Source organism: Heptranchias perlo, chromosome 19 (assembly GCF_035084215.1).
Source record: "Heptranchias perlo isolate sHepPer1 chromosome 19, sHepPer1.hap1, whole genome shotgun sequence".
In the NCBI taxonomy this organism is placed as follows: domain Eukaryota; kingdom Metazoa; phylum Chordata; class Chondrichthyes; order Hexanchiformes; family Hexanchidae; genus Heptranchias; species Heptranchias perlo.
Window position 1 is genome coordinate 37,454,362 of NC_090343.1, and position 21,524 is coordinate 37,475,885.

Consider the following 21,524-nt stretch of genomic DNA (forward strand, 5'->3'; position numbering starts at 1 on the left):
ACTATGAACATTTTGCGTGCTTTGTTTGTATTTATTTTTACTTGGCAGCTCTTATTAAGTTTAAGTGACACATACTTAAAATTCCTATGTTCAGATGAAATTTTGAGGAGTTTTTCTCAGCTATCTTTTCCAATTGAGTCGTTCATCCGAAGCCATTAGAGGGACATAGATAGGCTGGTGACATGGTAGATGGTCAGCACTTAACTGACACATAAGGTTAATATTCAGCAACTTTGTTCCAGGTCCAGTTCACATTGAAATTTAGCAGAGCAGATGCCACTTTTATTTTCTATCTTCCAAAGAGAGATAGTTAAATCTGTAACTATTATAAATCTACCAATTACTCCTGTTCAGTTATCCACTTACTGTTCAATACATCTGTTAGGCAGTTTGTAGCCTAAGCCGTAATCTTAGGAATATTTATTTTACTGCCTTCTGACGTCAAGGAAAATTACATGAGGGTATGTGATATAACCAGGAGCTGAAATACATTGATATGACTCTCTGTTTAATGCCTGGGCTTTCTACAAATTGCCTAGATATTGGTCAGGAAAGATCAATTCATAGAGAGTGAGGGCCCACCTATAGAAATGGTCTAAGATGTTGAACCCAAGGGAAATATCTGGAGTAAAGCCCCAAAAGTGTCGTAAGGCCGCTGTCTTGTGTTTAGATGGGCCTTTTTCTTGTTGCTCTTATTTCACTCAGGTTTAATAATGCTATGCTTGTATTAATGCCTACTGTTCTGATGAGAGGTAGTCCTGGCTTTCATTGTTACAGTTTGAAGGCCTGCAATCGTAATCATAATTTTGCTGACACTAGGGGTTATCCTCCCCTTTTCATACCTGATCACCTTAATTTTGTTTTTAAATGATTATACATTTGACACAACCTGTTGCAGCTCTTGTATAAGATTTCCCTTACGGCAACAAAGGGCGTTGACTTATTGCCTTCCTTTCCCTACAGAATGGGTGGAGGAGAGGGCGGAGAAGTTTTTCTTCTCTGTTTGGCTGAGGGAACATGATGCACTGAGGATACTTTGTTGCGCTCCCTGTGGCAATGTGCTGAATACAGTTGTGGCCATTGCAACTGGTCCCTCAGAATCAGTGGGAAAATTAGCAACTGGACAGCAATTGTAAAAAGATTAAGACTAAACCATTAAGACTAAATGGAGGGAAAAAATGTCAAATAGAACCATAGATCATCAATGGTATTGATGGGGATGGAGCAATGCTAATGGAACCATTTATGATGTTGGTAAGGCAAAGAAACATAGTTGAGAGGTCAGAAGTTGAGTGGGGAGGACATTGCAGGAGTGGAAGATGGGGGCTTCATAGAAGAGATGAGCTTAAAAAGGATAGTGAAGGGGTAGGGGAGAAACTACAGAGTTATAATGGGTTGAGGATGGGAGTTTGGGATACAGGGACAAGGGGCAGGATAGGAGGAGATGGAAGCTGCTTGGATAGTCTCAATTAGGAGATGAGACAGCCTATAAGTTTCTCACACTTAACATTAGACGTAACGGTGAAGCGGATGGGAGAAAGGGGCCAGACAAGACAAGTTGTTATTGAGGAGATAAATCTTGGATTGCCCTTAGCCTCAAGGATGATCCTAGAAGAATGGTAATTTTTGAACATGAAATGGGAATTTCGGTATTGCTTGATGTGATGAAGCCATACCTGGAAGTGGATGGTTAGACTAGTCATGTGCCAAGCACCAAGCACATTCCAGTCTACCACCCTCAGAGTTTCATTGTCTATGCTTCCAATTTCCACCCATTCCACACCTCCGTGTGGTCCATCTCTGACTCTTCCGTTCCGTTCCTGGGCTCTTTTCTCTATTTCTGGTGATTGGTTTTCCAAAGGCATATATTGCAAGCCCTCCTTCAACTGCCTGCCTGCTTCTTCATCCTTTTCTCCCAGTTTCTCCATCTCAGTCACATCTGCTCTGATGATTTACCCTTCTGAACCATAGCTTCTGAAATGTCTTCTTTTTGCCTTAGCCGAGATTTCCCCACAACAATAGTCAACAAGACCCTTGACCATGTCCACCCCTTTTTTTATGCCTCTGCTCTCAGCTTATCCCCCTTCTCTCAATGATGACAGTGTTCCCCTTGTCCTCACCTTCCATCCCACCAGGCTTTATATTCGCCAGATCATCTCCCGCCATTTCCAGCCTCTACAACATTATACCACCACCAAGTCCATCTTCCCCTCCCCTCCCCCTTTATGGAAGGACTGTTCCCTCTGCAATACTCTTCTTCACTCTTCTAACATCTCAAGTTCCAACTGACCTCCCTTTGGCACTTACTCATGCAACCGCAGGAGTTGCAATGCCATTTAATGAGCAGTAAAATTGCAGGACCCTGGCCTTACTCTGTTGATGTTTCCTTATTTTGTGGAGTCATCTTTATTAACATATTATGGGCGAGCTTCCACCCATATTTAGCATAGCATTGGGAGCTTGTGGCGATGAGAGGGCATTTTAGCTGCAGATGCCCTTGCAACAAATGGCACAACTCTGCATCAGGTTGTCTGCTGACCCAGATTCTTTGTAGCCAGTTCTGCAAGGTATTTAGGTACTTAGACACTGAAATAATATGTCGTGTTGATTTTCTGGAGCTGGAACTCTTGATCTACGCACAGTCGTAAAAAGCACTGATGTTCACATATTATCAATCGTTATAACACAATATAAAGTTAACATTCAAGGGACTTATGTTCCCTTTTGCAAAGAACAGGTCCATGTAGATTTTTCTGCAGGAGGACCACCTAGACAATGCCGGAAGAGGTCATGTGGAGGTGAGTTGCCCAGTAAAAAAAGGTACCAATAGCTTTCTAGTTTTACTTGTAGATATTTCAAAATAGTTTTGCATACTGCATTGTGTCCAGTTCTGGGCACCGCACTTTAGGAAAGATGTGAAGGCCTTAGAGAGGGTGCAGAAGAGATTTACTAGAATAATTCCAGGGATGAGGGACTTTAGTTACGTGGATAGACTGGAGAAGCTGGGGTTGTTCTCTTTGGAACAGAGAAGGTTGCGCGAAGATTTGATAGAGGTATTCAAAATCGTGAAGGGTCTAGACAGAGTAGATAGAGAGAAACTGTTCCCATTGGCGGAAGGGTCAAGCACCAAAGGGCATAGATTTAAGGTGATTGGCAAAAGAACCAAAGGGGACATGAGGAAAAACTTTTTTACACAGTGAGTGGTTAGGACCTGAAATGCACTGCCCGAGGTGGGGGGGGTGGGGGTGGGGGTGAAGGCAGATTCAATCATGACCTTCAAAAGGAAACTGGATAAGTACTTGAAGTGAAAAAATTTGCAGGGCAATGGGGAAAGGGCGGGGGAATGGGACTAGCTGGATTGCTCTTACATAGAGCCAGCGCGGACTCGATGGGCCAAAGACATCCTTCCGTGCTGTAACCTTTCTATGATTCTATGATTCTATTCCTTGTTTTTGAGGTTAACCAGCTGCCTGGTGGAGGACAGAATATATAACCGAGTAGAGCTTTTGTAAAAATATTCTTAAAAATAGTAAGGTAAAGAGGGGAATTTATCATCAGGGTAGCTCCCTCTCTTGAGATACTCACCCTCTCTTCATCCCTTCAACGTCACAAGAAAGAATAATTGGGCATTTTTAGTATTAACAGTTTGTGGTTTCAGTGATGTTGGAATCTACTTTGCTTTGTGCCAGCACTGCATCTCTGCGTTCAACCCCCATTTGGAGAGGCAGTACAGTGAGATGGTGCATTAGTGCCCCAGTGCTCTGTACCATGGAGCTTTGTGCACTCAAATCACCACAACATGATTTTCGGGATTGCCGCTGTGCTAACCAGGAGGTACCAGACAAATGCCATTTGTTTCAACAAAGGAAGGGAATAAAATTCAATGGTTGGTGCTTTGATCTGTTGCCATACCGCCCAGAGTGCAGGATTGGCAGAGGATTCTTTTTTTTTACGAAAGCCAGTTTAATGCAAGTGTGCCAAACTACTGACAGATTAGGCTTCACAATAATTATCAACCTGCCAACTTTTTTCACTGCAGCAAGACGAAACAGATTAAGTTTAACAGTGTGGTTAGTAACTGCTCAAAGCGCTACATAAAGAAGCTGCTTTCAGGTTTAAAAAGCTTTTAGTCTATCAATACCCAATAAGACAACTAATGTACTGTGTAAGGAGTCTGGTGAATTGGTAGTTACACACAAATACACACTCCAGCACACTATCGGGATACACATTATTAGCTCTGAGTGAAGAGGCGTCTTATAGTCAGCATTCTAATATATGTTTCTCCTCTGTTCTATAGGGGATGTAAGATTCTCAAAATTCACAGATCCCCCAAAACTCAGAGGAAAACCCTAAAGAAAAGGACTTTGGACTCTGTTCTAACCATTTCAGGGTAATGAAATATTGGGCCGACTCACACACGCCCCGCACCAGGAAGCATCAACCAAGGAAAAGCACTTTTCGAGGAATCCATGTCCTTTAAGGGGCTCGCTTCCTCGTAGGGGCGACTGTAAGAATTCTGGGAATTCACCTTTTCCCTGAGTATGGAAAACTTTGGCCATTGACTAAAATCCTAAGATGGAAGGATAGGTGAGAGGTCACCAGACGAATCAACAACACACACTGTGGAATGTGGGAGAATTACTGCTTCAGACATGTCTCTGTTTTAATGCAAAACCTACAGCAGGTGGTCAACGCTCAGCACGAATTCGAAAGGCAGTAGGCTATTGAAAGAGGCAACTGCTCCAGACATGGTGGGGCCATGTCTTTGTTTTAAAGCAAAACCGATCAACACCTAGGACGTTGGATACAAAAGGGAGCCTATATACCAGGTGATCAGCAAATCGGAATTAAAACAATGACCCATCGGGAGAAGCAATTGCAACATGATGAGGGACCATCAAAAAGCCATCAAAGATTCTTAAGGACTTTGTAAGAACTGTTTAAACAGACATGAAGTGCCTTTTTTTTAAGTGACGAAGACCATTGTAAGAGAGGGATATAGAAGTGGAAACTCGAAACCTCTCTCTCTCTGACTCTTGCTGGCTCTTGTGGTCTGCTTCGCTTGTTCTGCCTGTCTCTGGAAGGAGAGCAGCTTCCAGCGAAACCAACGAACCGTACGTGAGAGAACCGGTCAGCCAGACCTGCAAATGCAAAGGATTGTTCAACAGCTCGGGAGGCGACAGTTCAACAAGGCGAGTGGGCAACAGAGAGAAGGTCAGCAGCTCTAGAAGCAGGCCGACACACAAGAAGAAACCAGAGCAACAGCCCCAGCGACCATCAGACACCTCGCAGCAACGAGGGCCTTACAAAACAACCAACCGAATATTGCCACCAACCAACCGGGTAATATTGGGCCACCGCGACCAAAGAAAACCAACTCAGGAGAAAACCAAAGATCTGCAAAGTTTCCACTCTACGATCTAGTTCTGACTTACCTCTGGGTGAATTACTGTCAAGGATTCGTTTGGTGAGCATTTTCTCTGGTCCTTTAGAGTCCAACTTAGCTAGTACAGTGGGATTGGGAAGGGTGAGGTATCTTTCTACTGTAATTTCCCTCGTGTGTACCGAAGTGTTCCCCATTTTATTAGAGTGTTAAGATTGTTGTGTTGTATTTTCTCTCTTGAATAAAGATCGAAGTTTCTTGCACCAAAACCAGTTGTCTGCTGCACTTTGTCACAACCCCCAAATAAGTCCAAGGTCTAGAACCCAGGGAATGGGAGCGATTCGAACTGCTCAGAAGTCAGAGGCGAAGCTGACACACACCACCACCCCCTACAAGGACCCCAAGAACCAGCCATAGAATCCAATGGTATTCATCATGTCTTGGACTTTGGACTTCCGCACCTCAACATCGTAACTGTGCCTGTCACCTGTGGGCCTGAGACCTCTCCCATTGATACTGTATGCTGAGTCTGCAACACTTAGGTGGGCAGCCAGTAGAATCACAAGCAGGTTTCAGGATGACACCACACCAATTCCTTCCAATAGGGGCATAATTTAGGAGTAATAATTGAGAAAGAAGATGTTGTATTGGGACACATACTATAAAGGCCCGCACAGTGGTGCAAGATATTAACGGGGGGGGCAATTATCACCTGCCAGCTGCCCGTTTCTAGGCGGGGGGGGGGGGGTGGGGTGGGGGGTGGTGACCTTGGCTGCCCCTTGTATACCTAGTGCCCACCTGATGTTACTTTCAGGAGGGCCTGTAAATGGGCAAACAGCCTGTTTAAATATGCAAATATGTAAATATCCTTTGTAGGACCCTGTTTGCCATTTTGAACTACAAATGGGCAGACCATGTGCTCAGCGTGCTATGACCATTTGTGCTAGGGGCTGGGCAGCCTAACCACCAATCTTTAGAGAGATTGCTGGTGGCCGCTCCATAAAAGGGGCCCTTTTATTTTTCTGGGGCCAGGAGGAGCTCATTTCCGACCTCCCACAACCAGGAAGGTGCAGCAAAGCACCTGTTTGCTGTCCATATTCCAATAAAGCCCTTACCTGAAAATGGTTTGGACTTCCGGATGCCAGCTTCAGACAGGTGGCACAGCTGCCCCGCCGACTTTGAACCCGGTTTGGGCAGAAGTTGAATATTCCATTGCAAAAATTAAAAATGGTGAAAAAGTGATGACATTAAATAGAAAGGAAGAACCTTGAAAACAATTCCAAAGAAAACAACTTAGAATTTTTTCTGATGGGGACAATAGATATTTGGAAGCGTAGAATTCAGAAAAGGTCAATTGGTCCTTTAAACCCACTTATTCTATAGATCACACACAATCTGCTTTATCATGGGTTCTACCCAGCCATGACCTAATGAAAGGTTTATCTGCTCTGTTCACTGAAAGACTCATTTTTAACAATTTCCTGAAGCCATCTCCTGCTCTGCTCATCCCTTGAACTCTATCAGTTCCTTATGATGTTTTAACATTAGCTTCAATTGAGCAAAATGAATGCAAGGAGAAAAACTTGAATAAATTTCCATGATCCCTGTTAATTGCTGCTTAACAAGCATTCACCTCCTCGAGCCTGTTCTGCCATTCTATTAGATCATGGCTGATCTGTACCTCAACTCTATTTACCCACCTTTGATCCATATCCCTTGATACTCTTACCTAACAAAAATCTATCAATGTTCGCCTTGAACATTTCAACTGACACAGCATCCACTGCCTTTTGGAGGAGAGGGTTCCAGATTTGTGAAAAAGTGCTTCCTGATTTCACTCCTAAATGGCCTAGCTCTAATTTTAAGGTTATGCCACCAGAGGAAACAGTTTCTCTCTATCTGTCCTATCAAATCCCTTTATCATTTTAAACACCTTGATTAGACCACCCCTCAACCTTCTAAACTCAAATTTATGCAACCTGTCCCCATAATTTAACCCTTTAAGCCCCGGTATAATTCTGTCAAAAGACTGTGCAGCTTTTTAATTGCACCGTTCAGTCTTTTTCTGTACAACATTGGGGGAATAAGTAGGTAAGATAGTATCAGTAGTAAAAACGAAAGGTCTTCGACCTGAAACATTAACTCTGTTTCTTTCTCCACAGATGCTGCCTGACTTGCTGAGCTTCTCCAGCACTTTCTGTTTTTATTTCAGATTTCCAGCATCCGCATTATTTTGCTTTTGAGGATAGGAACAGTGCTTGGCTCTTTCATTTCTCTCTCAAATTACTTCACTGCCTAATGCAAGTGGGTATTCAAGGTTTGCCAAGCACAGATGTATGACAAACTGGTTTTCCAGAGCCCTGACTGCAGTAGGGTTACCAAACCTCCAGGAGCATCCTGGAGTGTTCAGGAATTAAAGATTAATCTCACCGACACTGCTGCAAGCAACCCAAGAGAAATATCATAGGGGCATTAAAAAAATGTCTTTTTTCTTTCATTTTCCATGAACACATTGGTCTATTAGTCATAGAATTATTGGTGATGAGATGAAAAGGCTGTTTGACTGGGCGAGGTGGTTGGACAAGGAGGTCATGTGATGAAGCCTCCAGAAAAGTCCAACCAGAGATGGCAACACGAGCCTGAAGATTACTGGCCACATCCAGGCCATTTTTCAACATTTCTTTTTCTTGCTTGTTTAAAAATCTGTTGTTCTGATTTAGCCATAATCTTGCAACGTTGATAGAGTGTACAGTGGGCACTGTGGAGGACTCGTGTCTCAGCATCCCATGATATGAAATGCTGACGCCTGCAGCACTACAGGTGCTGAAGATCGCATTACCCACTCAACCTTCTTCGCTTGAATGAAAACAAATTCCACTTTGTGAATCTCTGCTCATAACTTCGAGCCTCGAGTCCCAGTTTCATCTGAAGTCCTTCTTCTTTGAACCTTCCGCAACACATCAGGAAGAGATCAAAAAAATCCTGAACGTTGGGAATCTGAAAGAGAAATGGAAAATGCCAGAAACGCACAGGCAGGTCCATTAAATCTGATGAAGGATGTCTATCCAAACATTAACTTTTCTTTTCTCTTTTTAGATGCGACAAACATGCTGTGTATTTTTATTTTTATTTTTTGGATGATCAATTTGTTATCTAATATAAATCATCATTACTGGTAGATTTCTCTGCCCCCAACTCTCCCCTCAACTGAAATCGGCAGCTTCAGCACTGCTCATAGGGAACTGGTGGTTCCTTAATAATCTATAAGTTTCTGCAATTTGTGGGTAGGGAAAGATCTGCAACAGGAAAAGAAATAAAGATGTTAAGGAACAATTGCGATTCCGTAATAAAACAGTCAGTATTTTTATGGACGTGCTTGCAGAGGTACAGATAAGAAGAGCCTTGTTTGTTACCCTAAAATGATAGTTTCAAGAGCATTAGCCTGTTATGGACTCAATGGATTGAGAATGACCTGTTTATTTTATTTCTCTGAGAAAAATAGGTGAACGAAGATGACCATGACATTTTGGGGAAAACTAGTTGTAGGTTTTGTTAATTGTATGTTAATATACAGTAGTCTACTCTTAAATCAAAGTTTTAAATCACTCTAATGGATTTAAATGTGAGTTCAAAATGGATAAAATACTCTATTTCCTTGATGTTCCTTGTAAAGAAATTAAAGACTTACATTTATACAGTGCATTATTAGATTTCTCAGATACATTTCAAAGCAATTAGAAATGGATCAAAATTGTCAGTTAAATTTATGGTTAATTAAGCAATTTCAGCCCTGGATGTTGTTGTATTAAGCAAGCAATTTATTATCTTCTGTTTTCTTTGGCGCATAAATGAAATACTTTCCATGGGCAAACACTCTTGTAGGGACATCTTATAGGCATAGGAGGACTCTGCTTACAGGGAAAATGGAAGGTTTGAAACATCCATGAAATGGGACATAAAGCATAATGACTGAAACAAGATCTTGCAATAATGGATAAGGAAGTAATGTGAAGAGAACTGGGTGGTATGACAAATGGCGAGTGGTAAGTCATAACAGTAGTGCAAAAAAAATTACAGTGGTTATGATATTTCGTTGAAGGTGGAGAACATGTAGACTACAAGGAAATCACAATTGGCATTAATGTTTTCACAAATGTTGGGCAAGTTAATTGGGCCAGAATTTGCTGGCGCATGCCCGGTTGGTTGGACTTTTTCCTGCACCCTTCAGCTTAATTTTGCCTTGTAAGTTGCTGGAAATGCGAGCTGATAACGGCACAATGAGAGCAAAGGGGTATCTTGGACATTGGTGAACGACGGGACCAACAGCGTATCACCTTAACCAAAGAAATTTAAGGACGGAGAAATAAACAGAGGAAGGATTGAGAAGAAGGGTAAATTAGTGCGGGTAAATTCAATGTCAAATCAGGTACAGAAAGAGAAATAAACAGAGGGAAAGAAAGATTGGCTTCAGAGAGAGAGAGAAAATAAAAGACAGAAAGGAAAAGTAAGAAAACAAGATTAAAATTTTTTAATTTGACATTTTTAAAAATCTCCAACAACAGGGATGAGATTCCACACTTGTAATTATTCACTTTCTGGGCCAGAGAGGTTGATTGGAAGTCATTAACAATTATCACATTGTTAAAAGGGTACTTACACTATTAATTACTAGATTTAACCTTCTGTGGCGAGTTTAAAGGGCAATTATTCTGCAAACGCAGCAACTTCATGAAACTCACGGGGAGGTTAAGTGCAAGATGTCATTTTCGCGAAACTAACAGCGGAGCGGCACAAATCATCCAGCAAGTTATGGCGATTCGCAATTTACGGGATATCTCTTCCTCGCCATAAGCTGCTGGCCGATTTGCACAATTCAGCAAATTCCGGCCCACTGTCAATCAGGTGGGTAAATCTGTTTCCAACATTAGGCCCAAATTCATTGCCCCTCCTCTTGAGAAGAGTAGTTATATGCTCCACTTTTGTGGATAAGGCAGTTGCTGAAAATCAGAAGATGTATTTTCTTACCAAATCAGTCTCGCTGACATGGAACATTTGTGGAGGGGTCAGGAAATTGGACGGAAATTCATTTCAAGTACCCAGGCCACAAATCACCTTATATGAATGTGTGTACAAGTAGGGCTAGAAATTTGTCTTGGACAGTAGCGCAAAACAGAAGGTATCGCATAGGCCGCCTGTTAGACGCCCTGTTATTCAGTTCCATTGAAATAATTTAGGTACCTTGTACTGGCAGTGTGCTCGATGCTAGTTGCTTGTCATATTTAATGGCCACAGAATCAACACATTATATGGCAACATTACGTAGTGCTAACTACGGTACACGCAAACCCATGCATTTAAAAATATCTGAAGAACTGGCAAAGTGCTGTAAATTCTCTATCTGTGATAGTCCACCAAGTTTAGGTTGAAGTGAAGTGAAGTGTGGTTAAGATGCATTGTAACATCAGGCCACATGGCAGCCAACCCGCATAGTTGAGCATCTGCTCCCAAACTCAGGCCAAAGGAGAGACAGCATCCACTCTCTCTGTCACCTCCATCACTAATTGTATGATGCTGTTCTTTATTGCAGGATGGCCCTCACCTCCAAAAAGAGAAAATATGGCAACACAATCACTGCATGCATTTAGAGACAGAACCGAACAACGGAGGATCAAGTGGTATTCTTATCTTCAGCTTTCAGAAGAAGTCAGTAATTCTGCCAAGACAAACTGTCTGTGATGTTACCTGCCCACCTTCTTCTGCAAGGACTGCAACCTCTTTTCAGTCACAGTGTTTGGTTCCACTCATGCCTGTCGCAATGGCAACATTCCCAGGACAGGTTTTCCTCTTATTTTGCCTGGGTGCGAAGTCTGGGTGCAGCTCATAGTGCAAAATCAGGTGGGGAGGAGTGCATGCCTGTAATGGAGCCATCTTCTATTCCATTAGGTTCAGGGTGGACGATCTTCCCTGCCTGATTTTGCTCTATGCGCTGTGCCCAGGTGATCCTTTATGCCTCATCACAAAAAGAGGAAAATCTCCCCCTACATTTCTACCAACAACAAGCCTGAATTTCTATGCACCTTCTTCCATTGGAGAAGTAGGGGTTGTTCTCCTTAGAACAGAGAAGGTTAAGAGGAGATTTGATAGAGGTGTTCAAAATCGTGAACGGTTTTGATAGAGTAAATAAGGAGAAACTGTTCCAGTAGTAGAAGGGTCAGTAACCAGAGATCATGGATTTAAGGTGATCGGCAAAAGAGCCAGAGGAGACATGAGGAAACATTTTTTTACGCAGCGAGTTGTAATGATCTGGAATGCACTGCCTGAAAGGGTGGTGGAAGCAGATTCAATAGTAACTTTCAAAAAAGAATTAGATAAATACTTAAAGGGAAAAAAATACAGGGCCACGGAGAAAGAGCAAGGGAATGGGACTAATTGGATAGCTCTTTCAAAGAGCCAGCACAGGCACAATGGACTGAATGGCCTCCTCCTGTGCTGTACCTACTATGATACTATGATACCTTCTGAGGCACTCCTGCTTTAAGTTTGGAAGAGTGTAGCGTAATGCCCGGGAATTGGTCTGGGACCTGGATATGCCACGTCCCGGCCTTTTCCACCAGTTTCCGCAGGATCTTGATGGGGCGGAAACTCAGTCCACCTCAAATAAGGTCTCCCACATCAAAGAAGGCATGTCTGGGGTGGAGACTCCCCGGCTGCTAGATTCCCTGCCCCTGACCTACGATCAGCTGTCAGGCTGGTAGGCCAAATCAGAAGAGGCGTACTGCTTTCTGGCCAGAGGAACTGGGAACCTCTTGAGGATTTAGGCCTGGGACACAACATGGGGCCCCAAAGATTTTGCTGAGTTTTGGCCGTTTATAAAGCAATTTTGGAGTCCACAGCATTCTCCTGGAGTGGCTAGCCTTCGCCATATTTTGTAGCCCCCCCTGACTGGCAGTCACCTAGGAGAAGGTATTAAGGACAATACCTTTCATGTAGGGACAATGGAAGTAGGGCACATCGGGAAAGACAGCGTCCCAATGTGAAAGGGCACTCTCTGAAGGAAATAATGTTGAACATTTTTTTCAACAGGGGGAGGAGCAGTGCATCGGTTTTGTTTGAAGGAAATATTGTGCAAGTAATACAATGACTTACTTGAACCCATTTGCATTATTTTCTGCAAGGCAGAGAAACGAAAATTTGCATTTTTTTTCTTGAGTATGTGTTCCTTTAATACTGACAAATACTTACCTCACGGGGTGTGGTAACTTTTAAGTATTGAGGCTACAAATAGGCACAGGCTGTTACTGTAAACAAGTGCTCAGGCTGTGTAACTGGGAGCCACGTTCTATCCTCGCAGGACACTGAAGCGTGAGAGAGAGAGAGAGAGAGAGAGAGGAGAAATCATCTACAACATGGACGAAGTAGCATGCTGTGAGTCCAAAGTTCAAATTTTGAAGGATCACTTATTTTGGTTCTCCTTTCTGTCTGTCTGTTTATGCTTGCTAAATGATTTTTCTTTTCTTTTTTTCTGTTACACATGATTGGACTTGAGTGCCTTCCGGTATGGTTGCACAAAACCCATCGGGTACTGTAGTATAGTGGTTATGTTAACATTCTACAAATTCAGAGGTGTGGACTAATAATCTAGAGTCATGAGTTCAAATCCTGCCACAGCAGCTGGGGAATTTAAATTCAATTAATTAAATAAAATCTGGAATTAAAAAAACTAGTATCAGTAATAGTGACCATGAAACTACCAGATTGTCTTAAAAACCCATCTGGTTCACTAATGTCCTTTAAGGGAAGGAAACCTGCCATCCTTACCTGGTCTGGCCTCTATGTGACTCCAGACCCACAGCAATGTGGTTGATTCTTAATCACCCTCTGGAATTGTAAACAATTTTACAATACCAAGTTATAGTCCAACAATTTTATTTGAAATTCACAAGCTTTCGGAGGCTTCCTCCTTCCTCAGGTGAATGTGGAAATGAAATCCTCGAACCCTTCGCATTTATAAATCACAGAACAATACCTGGTGATTACAGACAGTCTTTCCAACTGCCCGTTGCCAAGGCAATTACAGTGTGCAGACAGAGAGGTGTTACCTTGTAGGTAACTTAGAGGCGTTGTAGGTAACACCTCTCTGTCTGAACACTTTGATTGCCTTGGCAACGGGCAGTTGAAAAGACTGTCTGTAATCACCAGGTATTGTTCTGTGATTTATAAATGCGAAGGGTTCGAGGATTTCATTTCCACATTCACCTGAGGAAGGAGGAAGCCTCCGAAAGCTTGTGAATTTCAAATAAAATTGTTGGACTATAACTTGGTGTTGTAAAATTGTTTACAATTGTCAACCCCAGTCCATCACCGGCAAATCCACATCATGGCACCCTCTGGAATAGCCTAGCAAACCACTCAGTTGGACCACCTCGCTACTGAAAGTCACAGTAAGAATAAAACCGGAAGGACCACTAGACACCGGACACGACAAAGGCAAGTTGAACCTGCAAAGTCCTCCTCACGGACATCTGGGGCCTTGTGCCAAAATTGGGAGAGCTGTCCCACAGACTAGTCAAGCAACAGCCTGACATAGCCATACTCACAGAATCGTACCTTTCAGCCAACGTCCCAGACTCTTCTATCACCATCCCTGGGTATGTCCTGTCCCACTGACAGGACGGGCGCACCAGAGGTGGTGGTACAGGGGTCAGGAGGGAGTGACCCTGGGAGTCTTCAACATTGACTCCGGATCTCATGGCATCAGGTCAAACATGGGCAAGGAAACCTCCTGCTGATTACCACCCTCAGCTGATGAATCAGTCCTCCTCCATGTTGAGAAGCACTGAGGATAGCAAGGGCACAGAATGTACTCTGGGTGGGGGACTTCAATATCCATCACCAAGAGTGGCTCGGTAGCACCACTAGCTGAGGCCGAGTCCTGAAGGACATAGCTGCCAGACTGGGCCTGCTGTAGGTGGTGAGCGAACCAACATGAGGAAAAAACCTACTTGACTTTGTTCTCGCCAATCTACCTGTCGCAGATGCATCTGTCCATGACAGTATTGGTAGGAGTGACAACCGCACAGTTCTCATGGAGATGAAGTCCCATCTTCACACTGAGGACACCATCCAATGTGTTGCTGTGGCACTACCACCGTGCTAAATGGGATAGATTCAGAAAAGATCTCGCAGCTCAAAATTGGGCATCCATGAGGCGCTGTGGGTCATCAGCATCAGAATTGTATTCTAGCACAATCTGTAACCTCATGGCCTGGCATATTCCTCACTCTACCGTTACCAACAAGTCAGGGGATCAACCCTGCTTCAATGAGGAGTGTAGAAGAGCATGCCAGGAGCAGCACCAGGCATACCTAAAAATGAGGTGCCAACTTGGTGAAGCTACAACTCAGGACTACATCATACTAAATGGCGGAAGCAACATACTATAGACAGAGCTAAACGATTCCACAATCAACGGATCAGATCAAAGTCTCTGCAGTCGTGAATGGCGGTGGACAATTAAACAACTAACGGGAGGAGAAGGCTCCGTGAACATCCCCATCTTCAATGATGGCAGAGTCCAGCACGTGAGTGCAAAAGACAACCATCTTCAGCCAGAAGTGACGAGTGGATGATTCATCTTGGCCTCCTCCAGATATCCCCACAATCATAGAAGCCAGTTTTCAGCCAATTCAATTCACTCCACGTGATATCAAGAAATGGCTGAGTGCACTGGATACAACAAAGGCTATGGGCCCCGACAACATCCCAACTGTAGTGCTGAAGAGTTGTGCACCATAACTAGCCGTGCCTCTAGCCAAGCTGTTCCAGTACAGCTACAACACTGGCATCTACCCGACAATGTGGAAAATTGCCCAGGTATGTCCTGTCCACAAAAAGCAGGACAAATCCAATCTGGCCAATTACCGCCCCATCAGTCTACTCTCAATCATCAGCAAAGTGAAGGAAGGTGTCGTCGACAGTGCTATCAAGCGGCACTTACTCACCAATAACCTGCTCTCCGATGCTCAGATTGGGTTCCGCCAGGAACACTCGGCTCCAGACTTCATTGCAGCTTTGGTCCAAACATGGACAAAGAGCTGAATTCCTGAGGTGAGGTAAGAGAGTGATTGCCCTTGACATCAAGGCAGCATTTGACTGAGTGTGGCACCAAGGAGCCCTAGTAAAACTGAAGTCAATGGGAATCAGGGGGAAAACTCTCCAGTGGCTGGAGTCATATCTAGCACGAAGGAAGATGGTAGTGGTTGTTGGAGGCCAATCATCTCAGCTCCAGGACATTGCTGCAGGAGTTCCTCAGGGCAGTGTCCTAGGCTCAACCATCTTCAGCTGCTTCGTCAATGACCTTCCCTCCATCATAAGGTCAGAAATGGGATGTTTGCTGATAATTACACAGTGTTCAGTTCCATTTGCAACCTCTCAGATAATGAAGCAGTCCGTGCCCGCATGCAGCAAGACCTGGACAACATCCAGGCTTGGGCTGATAAGTGGCAAGTAACATTCGCACCAGACAAGTGCCGGGCAATGACCCTCTTCAACAAGAGAAAGTCTAACCACCTCCCTTTGACATTCAACGGCATTACCATCGCCGAATCCGCCACCATCAACATCCTGGGGGTCACCATTGACCAGAAACTTAACTGGACCAGCTACATAAATACCGTGGCTACAAGAGCAGGTCAGAGGCTGGGTATTCTGCAGCGAGTGACTCACCTCCTGACTCCCCAAAGCCTTTCCACCATCTACAAGGCATAAGTCGGGAGTGTGATGGAATACTCTCCACTTGCCTGGATGAGTGCATCTCCAACAACAATCAAGAAGCTCGACTCCATCCAGGACAAAGCAGCCCGCTTGATTGGCACCCCATCCACCACCCTAAACATTCAGTCCCTTCACCACCGGCGCACAGTGGCTGCAGTGTGTACCATCCACAGGATGCACTGCAGCAACTCGCCAAGACTTCTTCGCTAGCACCTCCCAAACCCGCGACCTCTACCACCTAGAAGGACAAGGGCAGCAGGCACATGGGAACACCACCATCTGCACGTTCCCCTCCGAGTCACACACCATCCCGACTTGGAAATAAGTTCCTTCATCATGGCTGGGTCAAAATCCTGGAACTCCCTACCTAACAGCACTGTGGGAGAACCTTCACCACACGGACTGCAGCAGTTCAAGAAGGCGGCTCACCACCACCTTCTCAAGGGCAATTAGGGATGGGCAATAAATGCTGGCCTCGCCAGCGACGCCCACATCCCTTGAATGAATAAAAAAAAAGTCTGCCACTTGGTTGTACGCTTCAGTTTGTATATATTCTGGCTTTATGACTCTGTGACACTTTTTCTCTTCTTTCTCTTTGGTAGCATTTAGATTGTGGACAGAAGTAAAGAGATTGACTATTTACAGCTCTATTTTATGCCCTGTTTTTGTTGTTGGTGATCATAGTTTGCTGAAGTATTTTTAAACATCTGGTTTATGGGTACCCACAGCAGCATGCTACTAATCTGAACTGGTCAGGATCGAGGGAATTTATTCAGAATAGCAATTCATGGATGGATGAATTTGATGGAATGGATACTGATGACTTCCAAAAGAATAGAGGCGTAATGTTAGCAGCCATTTACATTCAACTCAGGAGAGAGAAAAGTCATTTTAATACATAAACTTGAGCTCACCCAAAACTCTGCTGCCCGAATCCTAACTCGCACCAAGTCCCGTTCTCCCATCACCCTTGCGCTCGCTGACCTACATTGGCTCCCGTTCCAAGAACGCCAGGATTTTAAAATTCTCATCCTTGTTTTCAAATCCCTCCATGGCCTCGCCCCTCCCTATCTCTGTAACCTCCTTCAGCCCTACAATCCTCCGAGATCTTTGTGCTCCTCCAATTCTTGCCTCTTGCGCATCCTGGATTTTAATCTCATACTGGCAGCTGCAACGTGCAAAGTGCAGCTGGCATCTTCGGAGTTATTTTGTGGGCAGCAGCTAGCTGCCATTAGGGGTCTTCCCATCAGGTGAGCACCCTGCACATGTATTTACTTACTCATAGTGAGCACTGCTCCTCCATTGACTATTTGCATCGAATTTTATCGAAAATACAGCACAGGCTATTCGGCCCTACTGGTCTATGCCGGTGTTTATGCTCCACACGAGCCTCCTCTCTCCCTGCTTCATCTAACCCTATCAAGATACTCTTCTATTCCTTTCACCCTCATGCACTTATCTAGCTTCCCTTAAATGCATTTATGCTAGAAAGAAATTTCTCCTGAATTTCCTATTGGATATATTAGCAACTATTTTATATTTATGACCTCTAGTTTTGGACTCCCCCACAAGTGGAAACATTTTCTCTCTGTCTACCCTATCAAACCCTATCATTATCTTTAAGACCTCTATTGGGCCACCCCTCAGCCTTCTCTTTTCTAGAGAAAAGAACCCCAACCTGTTCAGCCTTTCCTGATAAGTATATCCTCTCAGTTCTGGTATCCTTGTGTATCTTTTTTGCACCCTCTCCAACGTCTCTATATCCTTTCTATATTATGGAGACCAGAACTGTGCACAATACTCCAATTGTGGTCTAACCAAGGTTCTATACAAATTTAACATAACTTCTTTGCTTTTCAATTCTATCCCTCTAGAAATGAACCCTAGTGCTTGATTTGCCTTTCTTATGGCCTTATTAACCTGCGTTGCTACTTTTAGTGTTTTGTGTATCTGTACCCCTAAATCCTGAATACCCCTAAAACTGAATATATTTAAGAAGGAGCTAGATAGATTTCTAGACACAAAAGGCATCAAGGGGTATGGGGAGAGAGCGGAATAGGGTATTGAGATAGAGGATCAGCCATGATCATATTGAATGGCGGAGCAGGCTCGAAGGGCCGAATGGCCTACGCCAGCTCCTTGTTTCTGTGTTTCTACGTTTCTATCTCTTTGCTCCTCTATCCTGTTTAGACTCTTATTACCCAAGCAATATGTGGCCTCCTTATTCCTCCTACCAAAATGCACCACCTCATACTTATCTACATTAAAATTCACTTGCCCATTCTGCAAGTTTATTAATGTCCTCTAGCCTTTTGACGCATACTTCCTTTGTATTAACTACACCCCCCAATTTCTTCAGTGTGTTCTACAGTCAGATTTTGGAGTTCTGCTACCATTTGATGCAACACTGCGCCACTCTGAATCGGCTTTACATCAACATGAGAGTGGCAATATGTCTGCAGCTTTAAATATCACAGTGCTGGAGGAGTTGAGCACAGCATCAACTGCTCCAGCGTCATGGTATTTAAATATTAATGCTCTTTCACAACTTCCAACTTCACTCTTGGCGCCACTGCTGATTTTACATATCAAATGTGCATTTTAGCTTGAAGAGATTGTCTGCCCATTTGGCCCTGTGCCAGTCACACTGCCAATGTCACTTCTTTGTGGTTAAATATACCCGCTCTGTGGAGTGGCATTAATTTCTGAGCTCCGAAAGCATTCCACAGATACAGTAAAGGGTAATATTCAAGGCTGATATACATTTTACGTACTCTATGATATAAACTATTCATCTTGACGAAAGATATCCAATGCCAATAGGAGCTACTGTTTCAAAGTCATTACTCCTGTTCAGATTGTTGATCAGTATGGACAAGCAATGTGTTCTATTCTGATGTTACTGTTTTTTTTACCTATGTTGCATGATAGGGTTGATGAGTCAATTTCTATTGAGTCATTCTTAAAGTGCTATTACTTCTGAAAAACAGGAAGCTCTCATGTTCGATCTTGTGCTGAATTCGATCATCTCAGCCAGGGAAGTGGTGAGGGCATTATGACTGACTTCAGCGCTGTTGTGCTGGGAAAGGGGAAAGAAATCAGCCAGGTTCCTGTTGTGGATTGCCATTCAGGGAATATGTATTTTTTTTAGGAGTGGTGGGGTGTGGAATGTGTGTAGGTGGGGATATAATCATTCTCAACTGTGATGCTCCCCTCAGGTTACTAGCCTGCTGACACTCACAGTTCATGGCTGAACCTGAAAAACAGCCATCGCCCATCCTCAAAGGGCATTCAGGAAAGGAGGGGGTAAACTGGGTGAGGAGTTGATAAAAATTAGAATAACCTGAAAGTTTTTTTTAAAAAGTTTAAGAAACTGTAAAAAGGAATTTATTCTAAACAGATCATTTTCATAAACTTGAGAATGTTAGGAGAAAGAAATGAAAGAGGATAGGAAGTAAATGTTAAGATGAAACTGAATTGTGGGTGAAGGAAATAACTTGTCTGAAGCTTTGTTTAGAACTTTTGTGTACATTCTCCACAGCGTAATTTTTAAAAGCACTTGTTTAAATTTAAGTTGTCATTTCCCTTTAAGGCAATGTTTTTCAAACCATGCTGTTAGTAAGTCAACCAAACACAAAAAACTTCAATTAGTGTGATGAATACGGAGAGAGCTTGGAATCCCCCAGGGCTCTTCCCAAGGGACCACAGGCTCCAGCTTTAAAACCTATGCCCAAAGACAATAGCTGACTCTGTAGGAGACATTTAATGAAACGTAAGTGTATTTTTAAAAAATAGATTACTATTGGGTCTCCATCCTTCCAAAGTTAGTTATTGTAATTAAAAGTGAATCACATGGGATAATTCTCTCCTCATTTGTATGAAGTGAAATTAAGAATTAAAAGATCTTGGGCGCTAAATTGGGCCGTGTAGCGCCCGTTGTTTCGGCGCTACACGGCCTCTTCTACATCCAAGATGGCGTCTTGGATGTGCATGCATGTTTCCAGCATGACGTGCGCCAGACACCATCTTGATATAGGAGTTAGCGCAGGTGCAGATAAGGAACGCTGGAATCATGTAAAGTAGGGAGAAAATGGCTTCAATCATTGTTCAACGCTGATTTGAAGTGATAGACACCATTTTGGGACTTAACGCTCAACTCAACGCACAGTCTTAACCCCGACCATCTGAACGTGTCTTAAAGTGCCTGGAGGACCCCCCCACCAGTGCTATTTAAAGGGATCATGCAGGATTTACAGGTTAGCGGCTGGATTTTTGCTTCTGGCTGCCAAAACATTTGTAACTGTTTTTGGAGGTCTCCTAGATTTGAATACTGGGATGCGGGGACATAGCCTAATATTTAGAGCCAGGACTTGCAGGAGTGAATTTAGGAAATGCTTCTACACGCAAAGAATGGGAGACGTTTGGAACGCTCTTCTACAGACAGCAGTTGATGCTAGCTCACTTGTGAATGTTAAATCTGAGATTGATAGATTTCTGTGAACCATGCGTATTAAGGGATATGGGGCTAAGACGTGTATATGGAGTTAGGTCACAGGTCCACCATGATCTCATTGAATGGCGGAATAGGCTCGAGGGGCTAAATGCCACTGCCACTTGCTGCCTCTTGATATGCACCACCTTCTCCTGCAAGAAAGCGGGACGTGTGTCTGGGTGATGTGCCTGTCATGTTTGAATAGCTGCCAGCGTGTGTGGCCTGTGAGTTGTGGGTGGGCAGCTCGAAACAGTGGTAATGTGTAAGGGTGAGAGGAAGCATCTGATTGGAAGAGTTGAGTACTGATGGAAAGAGTTTATTGGGATGGGGGGGGAATGGGGGGGGGGGGGGTTGTAGTGCATAGTGCAGTTGGTAGGAGACGCCACTTGACAGTTGACCTCACTCACCTTGACCACTTATGTCAAAGCATTGAACTTCTTCCTGCACTGTATCCATGTTCGTGATGCTGTGTGCCTGGCATTGACTTCGTCCCCCGCTGCCTCCCACTGCCTTTTGGGTATATGTCTGGAGGGCCTCTTGCCCCCACCCCCACGGATGTAGGATGTCCCTCCTTCTGTCCACCTCTTGCACCCAAGGTCTCTAGTGCATCAGCAGAGAACCTTGGCGCATGCACTTTTGCAGACCTGATACCAACTCAGATCGGCAGATTGGCGAAGTCTGGCGTGCAGATTGGAGGTTGTAGTGCACAACCTTTATTCAATGTTTTAACATAACTCATCAGTGTGCAAACATAAGGATGGGACCTGCATCTGTGTTTTATGTGTGCGATGTCTGATCTCTGTTCAGACTCCGTGCAGATAGTAGACTGTTATTTTCATCAAATAACAGGTATCAGCTACCTTTAAGAGATTT

General features: G+C 43.8%; 1 protein-coding gene and 1 long non-coding RNA gene across 2 annotated transcripts in view; both read left to right on the forward strand.

Annotated features, from left to right (window-relative positions):
• Nucleotides 1–11,052, forward strand: part of LOC137335487 (uncharacterized) — a 34,884-nt gene extending 23,832 nt beyond the window's left edge. Inside the window, exon 3 of the long non-coding RNA XR_010966434.1 lies at nucleotides 10,974–11,052. This is a non-coding gene — a long non-coding RNA (uncharacterized lncRNA). The remainder of the gene's footprint in view (nucleotides 1–10,973) is intronic.
• A 1,442-nt stretch (nucleotides 11,053–12,494) lies between these two features.
• Nucleotides 12,495–21,524, forward strand: part of LOC137335308 (protein-glutamine gamma-glutamyltransferase 2-like) — a 40,199-nt gene continuing 31,169 nt past the window's right edge. The window contains exon 1 of the mRNA XM_068000619.1: nucleotides 12,495–12,811. Coding sequence (XP_067856720.1) covers nucleotides 12,793–12,811 — 19 coding nt within the window. The 5' untranslated portion in view covers nucleotides 12,495–12,792. The remainder of the gene's footprint in view (nucleotides 12,812–21,524) is intronic.